General features: G+C 34.7%; 1 protein-coding gene and 3 long non-coding RNA genes across 8 annotated transcripts in view; 2 read left to right on the top strand and 2 right to left on the bottom strand.

Annotated features, from left to right (window-relative positions):
• Positions 1-19,954, bottom strand: part of LOC112053626 (guanine nucleotide-releasing factor 2) — a 74,303-nt gene extending 54,349 nt beyond the window's left edge. Inside the window, exon 1 of one of the 5 annotated variants that reach the window (XM_052881281.1) lies at positions 19,759-19,954. In XM_052881281.1, the coding sequence (XP_052737241.1) occupies positions 19,759-19,798 (40 nt within the window). In that variant the 5' untranslated portion in view covers positions 19,799-19,954. Of the gene's footprint in view, positions 1-1,656; positions 3,257-19,758 lie in introns of those variants that run through there. The other 4 variants (XM_052881280.1, XM_052881276.1, XM_052881279.1 and 1 more) reach the window with 4 other exon arrangements.
• A 405-nt stretch (positions 19,955-20,359) lies between these two features.
• On the top strand, positions 20,360-21,893 carry LOC112056188 (uncharacterized). The gene is made up of 2 exons (XR_008250800.1): positions 20,360-20,843; positions 21,634-21,893. It is a non-coding gene; the product is annotated as an uncharacterized LOC112056188 (long non-coding RNA).
• Positions 21,894-22,310: 417 nt separating this feature from the next.
• On the bottom strand, positions 22,311-24,210 carry LOC112056189 (uncharacterized). The gene is made up of 2 exons (XR_008250802.1): positions 24,044-24,210; positions 22,311-22,956 (listed from the first exon to the last, which is right to left on the bottom strand). It is a non-coding gene; the product is annotated as an uncharacterized LOC112056189 (long non-coding RNA).
• A 247-nt stretch (positions 24,211-24,457) lies between these two features.
• On the top strand, positions 24,458-25,952 carry LOC128198061 (uncharacterized). The gene is made up of 2 exons (XR_008250799.1): positions 24,458-25,118; positions 25,774-25,952. It is a non-coding gene; the product is annotated as an uncharacterized LOC128198061 (long non-coding RNA).
• Positions 25,953-26,021: the final 69 nt, after the last annotated feature.

The following is a 26,021-nucleotide window of genomic DNA, read 5'->3' on the forward strand; positions in this document are numbered from 1 at the left end:
CGGACTGCGAAGTGGGCATGGCTCATGGGTCTGAACACGTTCGCTGCGGCACTGATTTTTCAGTACTTTACCAATACAATACAAGGCTTTTTGATCTCGCACTAAAACTTTGTGGTGTGGTACGAGGTTAATTGACCTCGTATCGCAGCATTACTATGAAACTTGTTCATATTATATTCGTATGAAGCCGTAACAAACCGCACATACCTACTTTAAAGTCTGCATAAACGTTTAAATGAATTAATTAACGCCTTGGTATTTCCAATGATGTAACAAGACATATCTACGACAATAGATTAATATGCTAAGAGTATGTAATGATTGTAATACACATAAACATCTACTCACTATCAAACATGCATGTAAAGTGTAAATTGATGCCGATATGAGTTAAGTCGGCAGAGTAAACAAGCTCAATGTGGTTGTGGAGCAATGATAACATATTTAAACAAGTGCTAATGATTTCCAAATTGGAAGTAAACGATACTTTGTGTTCCCATTTAATCATCATTATCAACAATACCGTCTTTACCATACGGGGACACAGGGCCCGTGCCCAGGGCCGCCACTCTCAAGGGGGCCCCGAAGGACAGATATACCTAATAGAAGATTTTGCTCAACAGAAATCCCAAAAGAAACCGTTATCGTAATGTAATCAAAAAAACAGCACCATTCTAAGTTCATTAATATTATATCAACTGTATTTGATAACATAAAATAAATGATCATACTTAGTAAAAGTAAAATCATACTTAGTGAAAATGTTAGTATAATTCACTTTTTTTTGCTTTCCACAAGGGCTCCAGCCTAGTTTAAGTCTCCTCTCAGAATGAGAGGGATTAGGTCAATAGTCCACCACGCTTACCCAATGCGGATTGGCAGACTTCACACGCGCAGAGAATTTTAAAATTCTCAGGTATGTCGGTTTGCTCACGATGAGACACGTCATATTTAATTTAAATGAACATAACTGAAAAGTTGGAGGTGCACCCTCTGGAATCGGAGGCAGAGGTCATATCCACTGGGTTATCACGGCTTGTACCCATTTATTATCTGTATAGAAATATGAATGTTCAAGTCTTACTTTAATCAACTAAAATAGTATACAAAATAGTTGTAATTTTCACAATGGCCTTAACATTAGGTACAACAACAATAGATACAAATACACAATGGCTCGTTCCCGCGTCTCTTACGTTTTATTATACAATATCAAACACTTCAATACATGCAGTTGTAAGCAATTACAAGACTAGTGGAAGAAATATGAAAGTACAGTCACTTCCGTGGAAAAGCTTTTTATTTGTTCGGAAAATGTATGTAGTAAGATACTCGTACTTTTATTTTGTAAAATGTAAAAGTGTTTACCTACTTATTGAATTCTAGCGGTATGTTAAAACCAAAACCTCAGACAAAATCGGTTCAGACAAATTTAGAAACAATAACTTAATTTTAACTTTGATTAAAATCGGTAAGTCTATAAAATCTGAGATTCAGTTTAAAATTTACGAATTTTACACGAGAAGAGATATATGCGCTTGAAAGGGTTCCGTTAGAATTTTAAGAGAGCGTTGAAGTTCGTTTGAGATTCCAAGAACAGTTTGTACTCATATTTTATAAATTTTTCGATAAATTGACAAAAAATAACTTTCATACCACTTAAATTTGCCGCAGCATCTCCACAGATTTTACGATAAACACCGACTCCAGGAGCTGCAGTACTTCTAGAGAAGCGACGTTGCAAAGGTCTACGTCGAGCTTCCACTACTGAATAAGAGTTCCTAACGTCCCCTTGTCCAGTCGCAATATAATCCTCGCCTGGAGACACGTAATGTTTTAAACTTTCTTCTTGTGCCAAATTTTGGAGGCTTATACCATTTCTTATTTTGTCCTTTGACACATTTCTCTTGCCTTGTTTCAGGGTTAAATTATCAAAGCTCTTGCAGGGACTTAACGGTGATATTACATTATTATTTCGCAGGTCATATAGCTTTTTGGGATCAAACACGCTAATACGTGGACAGTGATCTATCAATATATCCGGAGTCGTATATTTTGTGCGTGTCAAAGGTAATCCTGTCGATGATACAGGCTTGTAACGATTGCCACGCTGTTTAATGTTTCGTATATTCCGTTTGATGACCGAAGTACCTCTTTCTTCGATTACATGTATAACATCATTCGACTCGAGAAATCCAAAAGGGTTCGATCCAGTTTTATAAACACGGTAACTGCGCTTGTTTCTCCTCTGATTCTGACTATCGTCGTGGAAGAAGCTCTCATCGTAATGAGGCATGTCTGCGTAATACATGGTGGTTAAGTCATCCTCAAACCAGCCGCAAATTTTAAACTTCCTTCACACTGAATGATATGAGGAAATCTGTTTATCTTGTGACTTTACTATGGTTAGATGGCGGCAGAGAAAGGGAGTGCCCTCTAGAAATCTTCGAAAGTAGGCACGCACTCGCGACAAATTTCTCTTCTGAATATTGATGTAATCCTGTACTATCGTTACAACTTGTTGCATGACACTGTTTGACATTCACAATCAGGCCAGCAAATCGCGTATCATTCAGGAACCGAAATAGCGAAGACGTAAGGTACAATTAGGTCATTATTTATTTACAGTGAGCTTTTATGTGCGCATCGCTCGATCACATCCCGGCATCTGCCCGTCTACAGCCTTTACCTTGACTTTGGTATTTTTATCTGATCGAATATATCCCAAATCTTACTTGTAAAAAAATATGACTACCACAACCTTCGAATTTTTTTTTATTCTTTAATTTACACAGCTTTTACGTAACTCACACCGTCTCACTATACTATATTATATGTTTTACTATAAAGGGAAAAACAGAACGTCTCGGAATTTACTACTTTCTCTATAAGTAAACACCTTATTTTGGACACCGATTTCGAATTTCACTTGCACACACAAAACAATAGGTAATCCTCAAGAGTACCGTCAACACTGCCAACACATGTTATATTGAATAACGAAAAACACACACGACTTTACAATATATCATGTAACGACATGAATTAAAAAAAAAATGTGTATTCTAAATATAGCTGAACGTTTCAACGACGAGATCTCGATATTCAGCAGAGCAACGAGTAGCCGATGCAGCAGAGCGTAGTATTGACACACGGGATGTTGGTCCGCGGATCTGTTGCCGAGATACGCGATAGAGAACGGTGCGGCCGACGGCAGCGGCGCGGCGGCACTGCACGGCCCCTGGCCTGCTGCGAGCTGTCGAGCCGACGAGAGTGAAAGTGCTAGATCCATGCATCTCCGCAACATCGCCTGCGCCTGCGCACACCTGTCCTCACAAACGCCATAATTGCGATAATATACTATGGTTAATACACGTTATCTAATAAACATTAGTCTACCCGTCGGAACGTTTGTTATTATAACTGTTCCGTGATATTAGAGATAATTATGGCAAATTGTTATGTTGCAAAATGTAAAACATACTATATGTATATTACGTGTCCATCATATTTCCGTGTTTGCCAACATTTGCGGTAACATTTGTTATTTATATTTATATACTCAATTTCTAATTTGTCCACAATTTAGAGTACCTAAATGTTATAAAATACTAGCTGACCCAGAAAACGTTGTTTTAAGTTTTATAGTCACAGTTAAGTACCAAAGCATTTATTTCTTATGCATGAATAAAGGTAATTACTATAGATAAGGTAAAACAGAATTGTGCTAAAGATCTGTGTCACTTGACCATTAGCAGACAGCTGCCAGGGTTACACGCAAGGCGTTTGTGGCATTACTGATCACGCAACTAAAATAAAACATATGAAAAATGTTAGAGATTATCACGACCATATCAATAATCAATAGCAAAACTAAAAATTCCGTGTGCCAATTTAGACCAAATCTATACTAATACAATCCCGCAATTTCGTTAGCGTGAAATTCAGTTTTTCGTAAATCCCGCAGGAACCTTGGATTTCTTCGGTATAAAAAGTGGCCTACATGTTGTCCAATAATCTCAGTGATATCCGATTTAAATCAGGTCAGTCGATCCAGAAATTAGCCCGGACAAACACATAAAATAAAAAAAAACTTGATCACGGTTTAGTATCGTGTAAATAACTTTCAAGCCGAAAACACCTACCTATACCTATCAGGAAATCACAGACAGATACTTAAATTTTATTCATATGTAGTTATAGATTGATCATAAAGAGGTAAAATTTGTGGTGTTGGTACTCTCTACTAGGGGGTAATCTATGGGTCTACTGAACCGATTTTGAAACTCTATCCTAATCTATATAATATAATATCTAATCCACTAGAAATCCACGTTATTTATGAGTGACATAGACTATATTTTAACGGGAACGGAATCTACGCGGAGCGTCGGCTATAAGTATGCAATACTCACAAAACGATGACGAAACTTATAAAAACAAAACCACATATTCCTACTAACCCACTGGTAAAGGTTAGTATATTAATTTACTTCCGTCTCATTTCAGTTTATTGAAAAGTCATCTCTTTAAACGGTAATCTTACTCCGGCGAACTAACAAGACAAATAAAGAAGCGCTGGTCACGAAGTATATTCTAGGCTAAGTATTACCTTTTGTATGTTTGCTAGAGTAGTTAACTTCCGATTCATAACGGCATTTTACCGGCAATAAAAATGTAATTTACTTTTTCATAACCACACACCTTTTTCGATAGATATACGTATTGTACTATTTATCATCGTCTTAGCACGAAATTGCGATTTTCTGGAGCATATCTTAGAAGAAATATCACAGAACATTGACAAAAAAAAATTGATTTACACTTTTACTTAAGATTAGACCACAAGAATAGGGCAGTTGACTCATATCGAATTTTAATATAAACAATATTAATTTTCGCCTCGAAAAAATATGAAAAAAAAAATTCAATCTAGTAGAACGATAATGAACTATTTAAGACCATTTCAAAAAAAGTGACACCAACCAGCCTATTGCCGTTTCTAAATTAATGAGTGCTAAATATTTGCATGCAGGAATTGTGCACTTTACTTCCGATTACAGAAAAATATTTTGTTACATATACATTTACTCATATTTAACGATACCTTAACGTCTATATTTAAGTCAATTTCACTCAACAATGAAACTAAAATGCCAACAATTGCCGTTTCTCAAGTAATGAGTGCTAAATATTTGAATGCAGTAATTGCTCATTGGCGGATACTTTTTCTTCCGATTACTGGAAGCCCACCCAGACGCACGCTCGGCCACGGTCCAACCAACTCACTTTCCAATAAACTAGCCCGATCGCGATACCCAGTCTAACGGGATTGTATTACTCCTTGCCTTCTACTCCGCTCACCTAGCCATTATAGCTGGCCATCTTGCAATTATTTATCCCGCAAAATGTGGTAATGCGAATTTTAAAGGTGAAATCCTAGATATTCGCAAATTGCAATGAATACAGTATCTTACCATGAATTAGACATGGACACCGAGATTATGAACTTGAAGTTAATTTTACCCGACTAAGACGAACCCAAAAGGAAGGAATTATTTTCTTGTTTCGTTCTTTTTAGACCCTTTTTTTAATTATTCGGGATATAGTTTTTAAACTTTATTTTTTGCTACATGTACTAAAAGTAAATATTTTTGTATTTCAATTTTGAAACATCCTACTAATATTATAAACGCGATAGTTTGTATGGATGTTTGTTACTCTTTAACGCAGCAACTACTGAACCGATTTGACTGAAATTTGAAACGAAGATATATAATACCCTGGATTAACACTTAGACTACTTTTCATCTCGGAAAAATCAATGGTTCCCACGGGATTTGTGAAAAACTGAATTCCACGCGGACGAAGTCGCGGGCGTCTGCTAATCAATTATAATTGCCTCGTTGGGCCAGTGGTTAGCTCATGTGGCATCGCATAATGAGGTCTAATCCTGAATCGAGTTTTGAAATACTGAGCATTTTTTTCGTCTATAAGAAATTCCGTGCCTCGGAGAACAAGTACTTAACTTGCCCCAGTCATTGTTATTTGACAGTAATCGTAAAAGAGTTATTATAACAATATCACCCTCATTACAATAGATTAGTGTGGTGGCTATAAGGATGGAGGAATGTCCCGCTTCTGAGCCCTCAATATTATAGGCTGATATGATATTTTTGCCAAGTTTCAATATTTCTTAGTTTCCAATGCAAAGTAATTTTACCACGCATTAGACATAACAATCTAATAAAGCGTATTTTCCGCGGCATAATAATAGCGGCGCCAAGATATTGGAAACGCACGTAATATCATAGAGGCATTGCATTTATGAAATGCATTCATCACGATTGACTCAACACTGCGGTGACAGAATGTCCCATCACGACGCCTAATGACGGGGGATTACTATAAACCTCGACCACGTTATTTGTCAACGAGTACAAGTTGTACCCAGACATCACGTTCACAGTACCGCAATACAAAATAAGACCAACGACCAAAAGTATTCACGGCAATAAATTTAAAACATGCTTTGAGTACGGATTTATAAAGGACAAAATAGGAAATGTACTTTCACAGTAAGTATTCAACTATTAGCTTACAATAAACTCCCTCACTCATCGCTCATTGTGTTTACATTAGTAACTGTGAAATGAGTTAGGTGCTTCCTAAACAACAAGACAATGAAGCAGCTCTCAAGCTATCTATATGTCTATACTAATATTATAAAGAGGTAAAGTTTGTGGTATTGTAGGGGTAAATCTCTGGATTCTGTAAACCGATTTCGAAAATTCTTTTACCACTAGACAGCCACGTTATTTGTGAGTGTCATTGGTTACATTTTATCCTCGTATTTTCACAGGAACGGGAACTACGGTCTTGAAACCGCGGGGCGTCGGCTAGTGCCCTATAATCAGGTTTTAACTATTCAACATTACGAACACAATTTGTCATGATTGAGAACTGATAAACAAATGATTAGTGTGAATCAATTTTAACTTTGCAGTTACGTTTAAAGTAATCGAATTTATACTCGAATATAATAATCCAAAATTAATTTTAAATTAGAGCATAATGCATCTGATGAAGATGTACAAAACTTACTATAACTTACATTGTAACTTGTTTGTTTTGGTCATTTTATTATTACTCTCACAGAATAAGCATCCATTGTATTACATGATATATTAAATTAATAAATTAATTAAATAATCATGTAATACAATGATTGCGTCGCACACAGTAAGCGGAGCGATCTTACGAGTAAATAAATATATATGAAAGTGTTACGTGAGACAATCTGGCCATATTGACAAGTACCAACTATTAAATCATACCAACCGACAATTCTTATTACACCGTTACGCAAGCAAGGGTTATAACTAAGCAAAGCCACAAGCAATCAACGCAAATTTTAGGTAACAAATAACAAGCGACTGCCAATCAATTTGTCTCAACATTTTACAACTAACATTTTAACTCTTATAGTTACTGTACACATTTAAAAGTTTAATGGCGCTCCTAAATGTAATAACAATCGGCGTCGGACACGTACATCAAAAGGTTCACATAACCTGCAATGATTTATTGCGTTACAACATTTTTAAATCACGAGAACATCCCATCAAACATCATTACGGCCTCCGCAATTACATGTTCCGCCATAAGGTCATGTTACACACCTAATTTACTACAATATAAATAATTTTATTATATAAAAACTGCTTTAAAACGAGCAAACGGAAATCCTACAACCACATTCTGATTACATTAATCGACCAGTTCTTCTAGATACAAGTTCACTATATTATGTATTGTCTAATAAGTGTTACGTATTTAAGACAATTTTGATAATTTTGACAAACTTTTATAACAAAAGGAGATTCAATTCTAAAAACCATGTCATATTTATAGTAAGATATGTCTTGCTATAAATGTCTCAAAAGTTTTTTGAGTAATTCCTACGTACGAACAACTCTAATACGTTGGTACTACTCTGTTTTTATATTAGTTCTTGTAATACTCCACGTACATTTATTTCTATTCATATCAGTTTATAATAATAACGTAGACATTTACTAAATAATAAATAAATAGTTATCATCTATGCTTTATAGATAGCCATCTTAATTATATCAGGAGACTAGTTTTATCTGTATTAATTAGTTCTACAGAGATTGTTTCTGCAATAACTAGCCTATTTAATACCATTAACATTGTAATTCGCGTAAGTAACCCAATCGTCGGGCATCAAGTGTCATTGACTCGCTGCAAATATCATAACATAATTTGAGACTCTGCTCTAAGGACTAGTTGCGCCTTTCACTTTCGTCTGTAAATGAGACGATCGACAGGTCCTAATGCTACCGAGCGAGCCAAGGCGAGGCAATCTAACACCTGCCACTACGAAACCATGTAGAACGAGATTCTGCAATAGGCACTAGACTAGAGTAATTAACTATGGAGATGCATCGCATCTAAATTTACCAACATAATTGTGTCGTTTTTTTAAGGGGGACGAGGTAAACTTATACATCATAAATATTTAACACCAATAAATACATTTTGTGTTCTTACACTACGCACAACTATAAATTGGATTTGCAACTAAAAACACTCGTCGTTGACACAGAATACTTGATCGATGTTTTTCTTTTCCGGCTAAACAATCCATTTTTTTTAGATATTTTTTGTATTACAAATTTAATAAAATAAGTTAGAAATACTTATAAATAAAAAATGTGACTTTATCTCTTAGTAAATTAAAAGTTTTCAAACCGTTCAACTACACGACATGGGATTTTTAGGGAGCTTTTAATATGACGAAAACCATTACAACAATGAAACACCAATTCTGTAGAAACTGAGGTGTAATTCTGCTATTTTCCACTCGCCGATGTTCGCCTATAACCAGTTTTATTAGAATTTGAACTTAATTTCTATCAGATGCCAAAAAAAAATGGCACTAAGAACTTAACTACGTTCTTAGTGCCATTTTTTCCATAGTAATGAGCGATGTCACATCACACAACTTTACAGAATGCAGGGGCAGTTTTTACAAACGCGTTAGATCGTTGATCTTATACTTCGGCAGAGAGGTAACGTCTAGCGTCCCTATATAATTCGTCTGAGAGACAGACATATCACATGTTATTATTAAGTACGCCAGGTAACTATGGAGTTAACCGTGGTGGCATTAAAAGGTAGAAAGCTTTCAAGCGGTCAAATCCTCAATAGTCTAAGTCTAAACGTAATATTTGGGTACCTATATAGAAGTTAAGCTGACAAACACCGAGACATGGCAGGACATGAGTATGGTATTTAGGCTTAGTTAAATGTTAATATGGATACCATAAGCTGCTGGTAGAAAAAAAATTCACGCGATACTCACGTGGTGGGAACAGAGAAAACATAATTGCGGAAATTCATGAACAATGATTTATAATAAATTTATTTCTGTATTTTCCGCAAAATCTTTGCAAATCCCCAAATAAATTTACACGTATGAGTACATGCGTAGTGTTGGATAACAGAGGAAATAGCAAAACGCGTTGAATAGGTTCTCCATAACGACTTTACAAAAACCTTTATGGCGTTAGAATAGCGCAAACAGTTGAAATTTGTATCTAACTGTAACAGACTATGAAATACCATCGCAATGTTGTATCAAAACATAATATTCTGAACACAATTTATCGCATAAGCGTACGTATAAAAAATACTACGCCAGCTTTACCATAAGTACTATACGGGTAGATACGTAACTAATATAGTTTAAGAGCAATTTTTATAGAGTTGTTGTTTTCTACAATTTTGACTGAGCTGAGCGGTAGTTGAATCGTATAAAATTTAATATAAACAATATTAATTTCTTGCAGTACATGGAATAAGGGTCCGAAATATATCGATATCAATTAATATAAAAGTTAAGGGTTTCTTGTAAAACTCAATTTAAATATTACGTATTTTTTCAAACTTTCTAAACGTCAAAAACGCTGTCGTCCATTTTGGGACGTCACTAACACACTTGATGTACTAAAAGTCAAAGTTATTGTTAACTAATAATTTTGTCAAACGCTCCGTTTGTAAGGAATTTGTTATAGTGACGTCATGAAACAGTCGAAATATAGACCGTAATAACCAACAGGTATCGTACCTAATCGTACTTTTAGAAAATTATTTAAAAACTAAAATTTTCTTGTAATTACGTCTCAAAAAAATATGAACAAAATAGTTTCAATCTAGTAGAACGATAATGAACTATTTGAGAACAGTAAAGACAGTGTCAACTAGCCTATTATAATGGGTAATGAAACAAACTTTTCGCTAAAAATATTGGATTTTTTAGCTCACATTCAGCTTCTTGAAGATTTATTATTACGGGCTAACCGGAAAATTACTCCCTGGGATCTTGTCACTAATCTATCTTTTCTATCAATGAGTAGCTTAATAAAGATGACATTAACGTAATGTATTAATAAAGATGATGTTAATACAATGTATTAATATCAACTTCATGATAGTCAACTTAACAATGTTTCTCAGCAAGCCTAGGTACCTTTCATTCAAATCTCGTATTGGTATTGGCTTTGTACTCGCATTAAAATTTTGTGATATGACCGAATTAGATTACAAAATAACACTTACATGTTGTTGAATAATTGCTCAAATTACAACAAGCGGATAAAAATCTCAAACAACATAATTAATTGCCCGTAACGTGACCTTGACTTCGAGACTTTAATAATGCTGATAATGCATTTCGTGAGAACATTGAAACTAAATAACAAAAAATAATTGGACTTTAGGAGGTTAGTTTGGATTACATTGCGTGCAAGTCAATTTTATACTTCAGATTAAGCTAGTGACAGACTAGAACCAAATACAAAATCAAACCACGTACAATCAGTCAGTCTCTACATGGTTATTAGAGTTGTTTTTTATTGAATGACAAGTTAGCCATTGACTGTTCTCTCACCAAGCAGGCTTATTCGCTATCTTTGACGTATGTTAGTTGGCATTAACGAAATTGAGGTTCTATGTGAAAATGTCATCCGGTGCTTGCTGATGGATATCACACAGTAGTTAAATGGCATTTTGTCAATTAATTTGATGTTTATTTTAATAGGTAAATAATAAAGACCACAATAATGAATAGGTCAGCTGATGTTTTATGAAGATGACTAGCTGACGTCGCGCAGTTTCACCCGCGTAGTTCCCGTTCCCGCAGGAATACGAGGATAAAATATAGCCTATAGCCTTCCTCGATAAATGGGCTATCTAACACTGAAAGAATTTTTCAAATCGGACCTGTAGTTCCTGAGATTATCGCGTTCAATCAAACAAACAAACAAACTCTTCAGCTTTATAATATTAGTATAGATGTCAAAGATGACAGCAGGCTAAACTTGGAAGTGACCGAGAGGAATGACCAAAACGAATGCACAGATCGATTAATTGTTTGTCTCTAAATGTGTTTACTTATACCAACAAGAACCATCGAAATGAACATTTTGTTTTAACCAAATAATTTACTCATAGTTACAAGCAACTGGAAACATAAGAGATAATAGAAAAGAATAAATCTTTAGAAGTTACGCAATTGTTTGTAGAAATTTAATAAGATGAGTTTTACATAATAACGCGTAAGTGCGTAATGAGATACAATAAAATATTGAAATTTGTGAAATAAGAGACCCTTTGCGAGCAAACCCTACTTCCTACTAATATTATAATCGCGAAACTTTTTATGGATGTATGTTTGTTTGGATGTTTATTACTCTTTAACACCGCAAGTACTGAACTTTGGAATGGAAATAGATTTTACTCTGGATTAACACATAGGCTTTTGTTTGCTTCTGTTCCCTAGGGATTTGTGAAGAAAAACTAACGCGTATGAAGTGACGGGCGTCCGCTAGTGTGTTATAAAAACATTACGGCTCTAATAATAAATAATACATTCCATAAATGAAACCACCATTAGTTCTAAAATCACTTAAAGCTCGTAAATTAGAAACTCCAGTATTAAAACCAGCAAGGAAATAGAAACTGGGTATTTGAACTCTTGTCGGCAAGCGAGATCCCGTTACAGTGCCTTAGCAGATAGGCCAGAGCACTGTGAGCTTGTAGAATATCTGCATAGTGTGCATAATACGCCTTGGACATTGCATATGCAACTAATCGAATGTAGCATTTGCATACAATATAGTAGGTCAGTTGGTTACATGTAATGGTTTCATTGAATACAAGTCATGTTCGTAGATTGGGCCTTTGAAGTTTTTCAGATTAAATTCTGTATTTCATCGTTAATATTTTTTTTTTTTATAAAACTCTACTAGAGTTACGTTACGAGTTATCCGTATACGATTTAGCGAGCTTTAGGTGACAACGTTTAGCTTTATGACGATGACTTTTTTTATCTTTACAAGTTAGCCCTTGACTACAATCTCACCTGATGGTAAGTGATGATGCAATCTAAGATGGAAGCAGGCTAAGTTGTTAGGAGGAGGATGAAAATCCACACCCCTTTCGGTTTCTACACGACATCGTACCGGAACGCTAAATCGCTTGGCGGTACGTCTTTGTCGGTAAGGTGGTAACTAGCCACGGCCAAAGCCTCCCACCAGCCAGACCTGGACCAATTAAGAAAACCTCAACCGGCCCAGCTGGGGATCGAACCCAGGACCGCCGTCTTGTAAATCCACCGCGCATACCACTGCGTCACGGAGGTCGTCGTCACTATCAGTTATTAAAAAGAATATTAGCCATATCTTTCAAACATGATCAATGTTCCGATTCCCCTCCAACTAATCGGGAAAGACTGTAATAGGAGTGGGTACGATAATAGTCCAGTGAGCGGTTGTCGAACCACCACCCCTGGGTGATGAATCCGGCTGCTTCACCGTTGAGCTATTGAGACTATATATTGACAGACACGATATGATACCAATGGAGATCTCCTCATTTCTAGTAAGAATTTATTAACAAAACCTAATAGGTACTTCATTGCCTGACCCATGACTCTAACCAAGATCCAAACCGAACGAGTCACAGAGATCACTGAGGATTACAGTTATCGAAGTGCTATTGAAAATTCTAAAAACCGCGAATAGGTATTCTATAGCGTGATCTAGGACTCTTAACTAAGAACCTCATCACTCAGATATATTAATATTATAAGGCTGAAGAGTTTGTTTGTTTGATTGAACGCGCTAATCTCAAGAACTACTGGTCCGATTTGAAAAATTATTTCTGTGTTACATAGCCTATTTATCGAGGAAGGCTATAGGCTATATATTATCCCCGTTTTCCTACGGGAACGGGAACCACGCGGGTAAGACCGCGCGGCGTCAGCTAGTGTTTTACAATCACACGGCCACGCCATGCCACCAAACACCATTAACAAAACTATTAAGATTTTTTTAAAAGAATATTTGCCATATCTTCATGTCTCTAAATATGACCAATATTCCCATTCCCCTCCAACTAGTCGGGAAAGACTGTATTAGGAGTGGGTACGACAATAGACTAACAGGGTGAGGATCGAACCAACACCCCTCTGTGATGAGTCCGATCGCTCTTACCGTTAAGCTATTGAGGCTCTGACTCTGATTATGATTTATTTAACTCAGAACTGACTGTGTTCTATATTTACGCCGATATACAAAAAGAATAATTATTTTCAAAAAAAAACGTAACATTATTATTGGCGTTCGATTGAATTCACCGCAATTTTAACTTCGTAGACATTCAACAATTTGCGAGTTGCCTAGGTTTCTCTTTTCCAATTTTTCTCACAAGATCAAAGCAAAAAACGCCGATAATCGATTGAAAAAAGTATCAGACAAGCCGCAATCACGTTGAGACTTCGCTTGGTGGCTCGTGGTCGACGGTATTGATTGACTACTTACCACAGTAATTGTGCCTAATAAGCAACAGGATGTGCTTCGAAATTTCAATACGAAATGTGAAGAATGCGCTTTCTCAAAATGTAGATAGAAAATGAATTGGACATTGATTGCACTGATTCATTTGATTAACATCACGTTCCATGTATTTTATCTTTATCGGCCTAATTTTAACTCAGTATAGATCGATCAAATTAAACCAAAAAATAAGAGTAAAGTTACATAAATTCCCAACAAGCAACAACAATTGAAAATCAGTAAGATTGATTAAAATATGATGAAAAATAAAATTTGAAAGTTCTCCATATTTCCCCTGTAAGGAAAATTTTTTTTTCAATTTTAACTTAGGTATATTTTTATGTATAAACATACCGTTTTGCTGAAAATCGCGAAAAACTCATTTTTTTGACCATTGACCTTGAATTTTCCTTACAGGGGAAATATGGGGCATTATCAAATTTTATTTTTAATCATATTTTAAACAATCTAACTGATTTTCAGCTTGTTGGGATATATGTAACTTCGAATGTCTAAAATAACCTGATTATTAAGGGATCGTGCTCTCAGTGGCTCGGGGGTAATACAACCAACTTCACAACTCCGGGCTGTTTGCTCCGAGAACTTCTTGTAAAAATAAAAGCTCAATACCCCATGCTCCGAATCTCCAATTGATCTAACATACATAGTAAGTTCATAATTGTTATATTTAACTCTAAATGTTTCACAGAAACGGTAACAAAGTTACCTTAATCTTAAAAAAAATACAAATATAATTTTGGTGTTTTAAATCTCTGCACTTGTCTTGAATTTTATAACCAAGCAAATTGCGAAATCGTGGTTATTCTCTGATAATTCGTGAGTGGCGACCTCCTTCGACGGTTATAGATACAGTCTAGTATAGCTGTCTATACACTAGGTGGCGGCGTCGAGGCGGTTACCAAGCACTAACCACAGGAATATTAATAAAATAGTCGGATGGACGGACGGCTGCGCTCCAATGTTAACTGAATAGCATGCATAATATCGCGTCTTCAACCTCAGATAGCTATGTCTAATTCCAATATACCCTATTCGAGAATGGTCCCGTTAGGAGAGACGATTTAATATAATGACCGCATTGTATTTTTACTACAAATGGCCCCGTTTTATTTGATTGACATTAATTATATTGATATCTTCCTCGTTCCCAAGCGACATTTGAATTATTAATAGCTAGCCGACGCCCCACCGTTTCACCCGATTAGTTCCTGTTCCCGTGAGAATACGGGGATAAATTAAAGCCTATGGCACTCACAAATAACGTGACTTTCTAGTGTCAGTTTCTAGTTGAGTGAATTCAGAGATTACCCCCTTCGAAACCACAAACTTTATCTCTTTGTAATATTAGTATAAAAGTCTAGATTAAACCTAACTGCGCTAATTTTCGGCTACTTTCATACGGAGATATCGCACTAGAACCATAAAATTAAACGAAAGACGACAAATTTTTAATAGTTCTTAAAACTCTTCTCAATTTAATGGCAACGTGAAGTACCTAGCTGATTTTATTATCAAAGTTAAGTACTTTGTGCTAAATATTTATATGCAACATAGCGTAACGGCAATCGGTATAATGCCGGCTTATGACGATGTAATTGTTACGTTACTGTATTTGTTTGCTATCATTTTAATAAAAAAAAAAACAGATGTCAACGATTTTCACTTCACGGCTAATTTAAGTGTCCGGGGAAGCACGAAGAAGCGAAACTTTCACAACCGAATAGAAACTCAAACAACCCAATCGAATCCAACGACACATTGGCACACTAAATGTTTGCTAAATGTTGGCGGTTTAAACAAATTTCTAGTAGTTAAATTTTAACATCAGTTAATTTTCTAGCTAGACGTGTTCAGGGTGATGGGTATTAGATATAAGATTTCTCATAGACAAAAAAGTAAATAGACAGAAAAGTGGCAAAAATGCGACGGATGTTATAGAGTAGATAACATTACATTATAAAAGAGAACAGAGAATGATTGCATGGACTTTTGTAAAGGAAGACAAGTAGGATATTCAGTGTCATTCGCGTGCCGTTTTTTCCGACCCATTGACGGGTCAAATCAGTTTTGACAAATGTCAGTTACTTTAGTAGATTTTTATGCTTTTATTTGAAAAAAAAAAGTTATGTACAAAATTACAGCCGCAACTTGTTGCGAGTTGTAAGTAACTAGCCGATGCCCCGGGTTTCACTCGCGTAATTCTTGTTCTCATGAGAATACGGGGATAAAACATATCTAGAGGGCATATGACACTCATAAATAACGTTTAAAAAATTTTATATCACAGTGAAACCTCGGGGCATAGGCTAATAAGAGATATAGTTTAAAATATATTGATGAAAAATCATTCAGTGTATTGTGTCGTTATCAAAATCACGTCAAAATTGAATATCTTTTGACACTGAATTGACACGCCAATTAGTCATCTATTTCTTAACCTGTCTACGGTTTTCATATTGCCGCGATTTTATCTACATTGGCGTCATTTCTGTATTTTCTATCATACTCATATATAAATAGCTTAATTGCAAAACGATCTTCTGTATAATGATGATGTTGGGCCGATTTTCAAAAAGGAGGAGGTTCTACGTTCGGCTGTATGTATATTGAACATTTTCATAAAACAAATTAGGTTCGACACATTAGTCTTAATATTACGGTAATTTTTTTCTTATTTTTAACTGCAAGTCACAAAAAGTACACAAAAGGAGAAGAAGGTCAAAGAAGAGATAATTGGCGTGTGTGAAATGTTTGTAGGTTGGATATTGTGTGTAAAAGAGTGAGTGAGAGATTGTAAATTGACTAATGATAGACGCGAATGGATGAGATTGACATATTTTGCCTCCCTCTTGTGAGTAGGAAAAGATAAAGGATTGATGATAATGTTTTTCGCATTGTAACTGGATCACGAAAAAATTATAGAACAGACAATTATGACGCCTTTTTGATGCTTGAGGTCCAATTACCAATCCAATCAAGTTTCATACTGAAAATATATGAATGTCGTATTGGTATCATTTATCCGACCTTAGCCTAAAACTGCCTGATATTTATAAATTACATAGATATACATATTAGTATGTAATTCTGATCACGCGAGCTGCGGTCACAACAGAATGCAACAGTTGGTTGTTCCCGGTATAAGTTTTCCATGTGTATGTAACATCACGCTACAGGAGTGGAGCCTCAATGAAAAGTGCGGCAAAAATGGGAAATAAATTTCGTTCTGAGAGCATTTGTTGCATGACCTGCGTAATTGGTTAAAGTTACACAAAAATTATGTATGACGAATTGTTAAAATCTATAAAGAAAACGCGACAGCATAGTATATCTTTTAGAATACTGTAAATCTTTCTTATGTGCATCATGAAGATCGCGACCAACACACTATCAGTTTTATCGGATGTCCTGCCGTTAGCGCTGCACGTAGTCTTATTGGATAGTGAATGGCTAGCTTTATGGTCATCAATTTTGTTCTAAAATAATGCATTATATGCAATAGTGTCTTTATAAACACTATACTATTCCGTATCCAAATAAGTACAATATACGTTATTTAATTTTGAAAAAAATTGCTCTTAATGTCATTAGCTTTTAATTAATATTTTAGTTTTAAAATAACTCCAGAACAAAATAATGATCAAATACTCGCAACTCGCAGTAATTATGATGGGAGTGTGGTGGCCTCCTGCGTGACTCGAGACTTCTGCAGACTAAGTCGCGGACATCGATTTTCTTTATTATAAATAACAAACTGACGCCGCGCGGTTTCACCCGCGTGGTTCCCGTTCCCATGGGAATACGGGGATAATATATAGCATATAGCCTGCCTCGATAAATCGGACGGACAATGAAAGAATTTTTCAAATCAGACCAGTAGCTCCTGAGATTAGCGCGTTCAACCAAACAAACAAACTCTTTAGGTTTATAATATTAGTATAGATATGTTATACATCTGTATAACATATCTATACTAATATTAGTACTTAGTACTTAGAAAGTATATATTCTCTCTAGAGATTCCTCATGAAGAGGAAAAGTTGTTGTTTTTGACCAATTTCGGCAGCATTAAAATTTCAAGTTAGCCCTTGACTACAATCTCACCTGAGTGATGATGATGATAACCTAGGATGGAAGCAGGCTAACTAGTTAGGAGGATGAAAATCCATACCCCCTTTGGTTTCTACATGACATTGTGCCGGAATGCTAGTCGAAATCTATTGATGCACCTACCTATTTGTTCTGGATATTTTTTCAGATTTAAATTCTACAAGTATCTATAGGACTTATGAGGACATAATATGTTTTAACAGTCAAGACACATTTTAACAGGTAAAATATAGTGGAAAATTAACCTAACCAAAGGAAAGCTGTTCAAAATTTAATTTTTCTCTACATTTTAGTGAATTCAGTTAAGTAATCCAGTAGAGATTGAAGACTAAACCGAACCTAAAACTAGACATTAAGCACTATAATAATTCTAACAGCAATTAGACAGTACATAATTTAGTTTCTCCCCAAAGCAATGAAAACAAAACAGAAAATGTGAAAATCTGTGTTTATGAAATAGTTATTTCATATGATTATTCTTTAACAACCATTTTTTATTATCTTAACATTGTAATAAAAAAACAGGTCAATGTTTTGTTTTGATAACAGGCCATTGACATACACGTCATATTAACCCTTGAGCTACTAGTCAATTTTTTTAGCCAGTTCTTTGTTTATTAGCTCATAAATGAATTAAAAATCCCAAGTTTTATTATGTGATTAACTGTAGACTTTATTTGTTTTAATCTTAAGCTTTAATAACTGTATCTTGAAGAATTACCTGTATCTTTACATATCAGAATTAAATGAAATATCAATCTGTAAGAAACACCATCAAAATACTTTCAGTGGTATTTCTGCAACACCCTATTAACAAAATTGGTCCCATAAATATTGATTTTGAAAAACCAGTATGTTTTTTGATTTCTCTAATATACAAATGCAGTTGTAGTTTAAAAATAGTATAGAAAAGAGTAGTATAGTATGTATTATCTAAAAAGTATATTGTGTAGGCGGAAATTTCATAATATTAATTTCTAGCAGACTTCTCCACTCCAGTTTCACCAGCATAGTTCCCATTCCTATGGGAATGCTAAAATTTAACCTAAAGATTTAGTTTTCAATAAATTTCAAAATTGGTACAATAGTTTTGGAGTCTAATGGTAAACAAACAAACAAAAAATCATTTCTAATCTCAAAATATAAAATGAGTTATTTGTTTCTGTACAACTTTATCTATGCACTAATAGTCATTCCAAAAACCAATAGATTTGCTTACAAACAAACTGTATTTAGATTTAATTTTTAATTTCTCTCATATACTTACAGATGCTGTCTTGATAAAAATATTTTAATGATACATGGCAATAAAAACTACTTAATGAATATGATTTTTTATTTGATTAAATCCCTAAGTTAAAAATTCAAGTCCATTTATTTTTTAACTGCTAAGCTCTAAGTAAACACACCTATTCCAATTAACTATACCTACAGATATTCAAAGTAGTAAGTAATCCATTAATACCCTATAAATTAGCTATACAACGTAATTTATTCTTCATAAATAAACCAACATATTAATTACTTACTACATACTCTTAAATAAAGAATATAAACGAAAACATACGTCTACAATACATATTATAGAAAGAACAAATAAATTGCTAATGCACGGATAATAATACGAATATAGTGTCTATTTTTAATACAACAAAAGTAGAATACTAATAAAGTTTACAGAATGCTAAAGCGCATAACTTACCCTGTCCACATTTCTCAGACTTTGGAGTTGAAGTCATCATTACATTAATCTTAATTTAATGACATATTAACACAAATCACGGGGTTTTCTGAAAGTTATTTAAAACTTTTTGTATTAAAAATGAAAATAGATATTAATTACTAATAAAATAAGAATCGACCGGCAGCCATATTAGACACCATATTTAATTTTTAAGCTGTCAATTTCAATTTTATGTTTGTTTATGCTTTTCGGCATAGAGAGCATAGCCACAGATTCTGTAGTTACGGTAGATAGAAAATATCACTGTTTAGTTCCAAAGACACTTATGCACAGATTGGCACAGATAGCTTTTAAGACATTAGCGCCGCGTCTGGGGGGGACTACTTTCATGAAAAGGGGCCTAATTGTCTAACGCAAACGATTGAATTTGACAATTGAAATCGTACGTTTTTACTTGTCAAACGGCTATTTCGGATTGTGTAAGCCAATGGAAAGCCATCGGTTGGGCATAGTTTGTTCATTACGATTAGGGGCCTAATTGTCTAACGCAAACGATTGAATTTGACAGTTGAAATCGTACGTTTTTACTTGTCAAACGGCTATTTCGGATTGTGTAAGCCAATGGAAAGCCATCGGTTGGGCATAGTTAGTTCATTACGATTAGATCGTTATTTTTATACGAAGAGTGAATGATTTGATATGTTTTGACAGTTATTTGCGATTGTCTTCGAATTGTGTAAAGTTTTATGTTCATGGCTTATGTCAAAAACTTACGACGGGTCTTGAGTCACCTTTGATCGTAAAACGGACAAATTGTGGATGTCCAAAATTCCAAAATAATTATTTATATTTTATTAAATATCTAAAATTAATATTTTTTTCCATTCTAAATCTCTCAATTCAGTCTCCCCGACCACAGTTAGCATTTTTAGGACGAAACTTGGCGAAGTGTTTAGTGCTTTGTTTGTAAACAATGAACTCTCTTAGAAAGAGTAATAAATAATATATTCTTTGCAATGAACCTATAAAGTCAAAACAATGAAGTTAATTCAGTGCTATTAATCGATTTATATAGGATGCTGAGACTTGGACTCTGAGAGAAAGTGAGAAAAAGAAGATACACGCTCTAGAAATGTGGTGTTGGAGAAGAACGCTTGCATATCCTGAACACAGTTTCGAAACAACATCTCACTCCTCCAAGAACTGGGGATCAAACAGCATCTTTCTTCCAGCATCTAATGTCTTACACACACTTCTTTGGACGTACTAGACAAAGAGACGATAAGTCCATATCCTTAGAGAGACATAAACTCACTACCTACGATATATATCATACCTTATCATGTTGTAGATTTCTGCGACATCTTGCATGTTGTTGTATCCAATGTGTTTGGATTTGTGTTCCAGGGCTTATGTGTGTGGTTTAGTTAAGTTTGCTGGCTATTAAAGCAAAAAGGAATCGAATTTCATCGATTCGGGGTGTGGATTTTCATCCTCCTCCTAACAAGTTAGCCCGCTTCCATCTTAGACTGCATCATCACTTACCATCTGGTTTGATTGTATTCAAGGGCTAACTTGTAAAAAATAAAAAAAAATAAATTTAAAAGTATGATTATGCCAAACGAACTCTTTCGTCATCGCTCATAGGTACATTTACATTTTCCATTGGTGCATGCCCACCCTAGGAATCCTAGGATTCTGAGCTACTGAATAGGAAATTATACTAGATAAGCCAATGGGTAGGAGTAGAATAGGATAGGAATAGGAAATGAGTCAAAGCGAAGCTTGTCTGTCCGCTATATTATCTTAGTACACAAACTACACTTACTTTGAGACTAAATAGTGATGTGTGTATTTTATAATATGCTCAATATTAACAATTTTGCTTTACAGGAGATTTGGAATATGCCCTATAACTGCAGACTCCAATATTGCAAATAGCACCTGCAATACAGTGGAATAACATATTGGTGTGCTGAAGAAAAGATGGCAAAGGCTTTTAGCTGATAGGATATTGTACTGATGACCCTGTTCTGTTCAAATCATAAATGTGTGTGTATTATCAAAATATTTGCATAGATTGTGAAATTCTGATGATATTTGATTTGGTTGGATTTTGATATTTGAAAATAAAAGAATACTTACTTTGCTGAGTTTGTTTTGTTGTAGTCTTTTCCAAAACTAAAGTTTTCAGTTTAACATTTTACTATTAATATTTTTTTTTTACCATTACAATAATTAAATAAATTATTCAAAAAAGTGTAGTTGTAGAAAATACATTTTTTAATTCAATATATTATTTTGAATATCGATGTTTAATACGTGTATGTTCGCCCCCCCTGCAGTTTCACCCACATAATTCCTGTTCCTGTGGGAAGGAGTACATGGCCTATAATACTCAAATGTGGATTTTTATTATTAAAATAATCTTCAAAATTGGTTCAGTGCTTACCCCTACAATCTCACAAACTGTATCTTTTTATTACAGTATCTAGACTATTAGTATTCTAAGAATTGTGAAAATGACACCTCTGAGGGTGAAATAGGGGTTGGAAGTTTATAAAAAAAAAGCTTTTCAAGTTTATTTATTATAATAATAATAAATACAGTAGACATAGACTTTCAGTTAGACATTTTTTAAACCCTGAAACCACAAAGCTTAAAAAATAATCAAATATATACTTCTCATCTAAACAGTCGGCCTGTACAGTACTTGCAGACACTGTTTTGATGAATAGTATATTTTCTTAAATCAGAAAAAAAAAGAGTATTACCAAATTAGAATATAAATCTGCTGAAGCCTAACTAGCTACACCAAAAAGGGGTCGACTCGACACAGGAATCATGGGTTCAGCCATGCCCACTGTACTTTACAACATATTGGCCATACTTAAATGTTAAATCATATTTATTTTTTACCGTAAGTAAATTATTACAGATGCAACCTTTCTAACAGCTTCAGTCAATCACAGGATAGGTACAATGAAGTTACATACTAAATAATCAAATTTATTTTATAATTAACAAAAATGAGTAAGAATATAGATGGATGGCTGACATAGAGAGCTCCTGGGATTACACACACACACCACACACCACATAATTCTTAAAGCTGGCTCAGCTAGTCAGTCTTGTTGTCAAAGTACTCATCTTCCATGTCTCTGTGTCAATATCAGTGGTTCATCGTAATGGTCTGTTCATAGTAATCAATTTAGTCTGAAATTAAATAAAAATTTAATATTTCATACTAAAACTTAGAATCTTTGAGAGGAAAACATTAGCAGTGGTGACCTGGGTTCGATCCCCGGCTGGGCCGATTGAGGTTTTCTCAATTGGTTTAGGTCTGGCTGGTCAGCAAAGACGTACTGCCAAGGGATTTAGCATTCCGGTACGATGCCATGTAGAAACCAAAAGGGGTGTGGATTGCCTTCCTACTCCTAACAAGTTAGCCTGTTACCATCTTAGATTACATCATCACTTACCATCAGGTGACATTGTGGTTAAGGGCTAACTTGTAAAGAATAAAAAAAAAACCTGCTCCAATGTGGATTGGTAATATTATGGTGATAATGTATAATATACCACTATCAGATGTTAATGATAATTAATGTTCTGGAGGTCCTGTGTTTGATCCTCGGCTGGACCAATTGAGACGTACGGCCAAGCGATTTAGCATTCTGGTGCGATGACATGTAGCAACTGAAAAGGTTGTGGATTTTCAGCCTAACTTGTAAAGAATAAAAAAATAAGAGTAACATTTAGCTCTCAGTAGAGGATTTTGAATGGTTTGAATTTGCGGACCCATTGTTATTATGACACTGTTGTTGGCTGGTGAAGCAATCCAGGAATAAAACACCCTAAAGAACTGTTCAAATCCTTTAATAATAAGTCTGCTTGTGAAGTCACTCATCACACACTTAGGTAAACCTATGTATGTATATTAGTGCTGACTCATAAGAGACTCAGAGATTAACACTGGGATAAAAATAACATGCGGACTTTTTTAAGAGACAGGTAATGCCCACCCTCTCCTTTTGCGCAGCCAGGATGTGCTAAATACTTTCCAACAAAGAAATTATTGCTATAACTGGCAGCAGGGACATGTAGTAGATAAGTAGCGCGACCACTAATTAAGCGGGCATTGTTTTTAGTTGGCTAACTGTAGTTAACCACTTGTAGTTACGCTAACCACCCTAGCTCTGCCATGGGCGTGGACACTGAGTTATGGGTTGTTTTAATGAGAAACTTCTTAAGAAATGGACATCGACAAAAGTAGATAAAGGTAGTTTTCTTTTTTGTTTACTTTTATAGTTTTGAGTAACAATAACACAAACGAAGTAAACTTTGCTCATAACACCACTAAAAATTAGTAAAACTTTGCTCAATTTTTAAATATTCTCTTTAACCTGAAAAATAAAAATATTGTTTTGTTTTGATAAATTAAAATTTCTAATCCACAGGTTATTAATAAGCTATGTTTCACCACAGACTAATAGGATATCACGTTAATTTGACACTAGCCTACACAGACAACAGGGAGATTACCAAATAGTCCAAATAGCCATTGGTTAAATTCGTTAATTGCGTTTTGTTACTTGAGTTGCATGTACCATTTTCTCACGCTATTTTCTTCAATAGTAGATATTTTTCGTAAAAATTAATGCTTCTTTAATGTTTTAAACAAAAGACATAAAACTTTGTTAAAATATATGCATTATTATGGAGTTTGACTTAAATTTGATAATATTATTAACGATAGTTTCACTATCGTTTTGCATAAACAATACGCAATCTTCATGAAAGATTTCAGTTCATCGTTCACCATCCGGTCTTCATATAATGAACTGATTTAGACAATACCAATGTAAAGTTACGATTGATCGTTGATCGTACCCGATCGTATAAACTTTACGATCAATGAACTCCGTTAGACAATTAGGCCCCTGATCGTTATTTTTATACGAAGAGTGAATGATTTGTTAAGATTTGACAGTTATTTGCGATTGTCTTCGAATTGTGTAAAGTTTTATGGTCATGGCTTATGTCAAAAACTTACGATGGGTCTTGAGTCACCTTTGATCGTAAAACGGACGAATTGTGGATGCCCAAAATTCCAAAATAATAATTTATATTTTGTTAAATATCTAAAATTAATATTTTTTTCCATTCTAAATCTCTCAATTCAGTCTCCCCGTCTACAGTTAGCATTTTTAGGACGAAACTTTGCGAAGTGTTTTGTTTGTAAACAATGAACTCTGTTAAAAAGAGTAATAAATAATATATTCTTTGCAATGAACCTATAAAGTCAAAACAATGAAGTTAATTGAGTGCTATTAATCGATTTATATAGGATGCTGAGAATTGGACTCTGAGAGAAAGTGAGAAAAAGAATATACACGCTCTAGAAATATGTTGAAGAAGAATGCTTGCATATCCTGGACACAGTCTCACTCCTGAACTCCTCCAAGAACTGGGGATCAAACAGCATCTTTCTTCCAGCATCCAATGTCTTCTTACACACACTTTCTTTGGACGTACCAGAGAAAGAGACGATAAGTCCATAGAGCGACATAAACTCAATACATACGATATTTAATACCATACCATGTTTTAGATTTCTGCGACATCTTGCATGTTGTTGTATCCAATGTGTTGGGATCTGTGTTCCAGGGCTTATGTGTGTGGTTTAGTTAAGTTTGCTGGTTATTAAGCAAAAAGGAATCGAATTTCATTTTTAAAATTATGATTATGGCGAACAAACTCCTTCATCATCGCTCATAGGTACATTTACATTTTCCATTGGTGCATGCCCACCCTAGGAATCCTAGGATTCTGAGCTACCGAATAGGAATAGGAAATAATAGTAGATAAGCCAATGGGTGGGATTAGAATAGGATAGGAATAGGGAATGAGTCAAAGCGAAGCTTGTCTGTCTGCTATATTATCTTAGTACACAAACTACACTTACATTGAGACTAAATGTTGATGTGTGTATTTTATAATATGCTCAATATTAACAATTTTGCTTTACAGGATATTTGGAATATGCCCTATAACTGCAGACTCCAATATTACAAAAAGCACCTGCAATACAATAGAATAACATATTGGTGTGCTGAAGAAAAGATGGCAAAGGCTTTTAGCTGATAGGACATTGTACTGATGACCCTGTTATCTGGTCAAATCATAAATGTGTGTGTATTATCAAAATATTTGCATAGATTGTGAAATGCTGATGATATTTGATTTGGTCTTTGATATTTGAAAATAAAAGAATATTT

The sequence above is a fragment of the Bicyclus anynana genome, chromosome 4 (assembly GCF_947172395.1).
Source record: "Bicyclus anynana chromosome 4, ilBicAnyn1.1, whole genome shotgun sequence".
Lineage (NCBI taxonomy): Eukaryota > Metazoa > Arthropoda > Insecta > Lepidoptera > Nymphalidae > Bicyclus > Bicyclus anynana.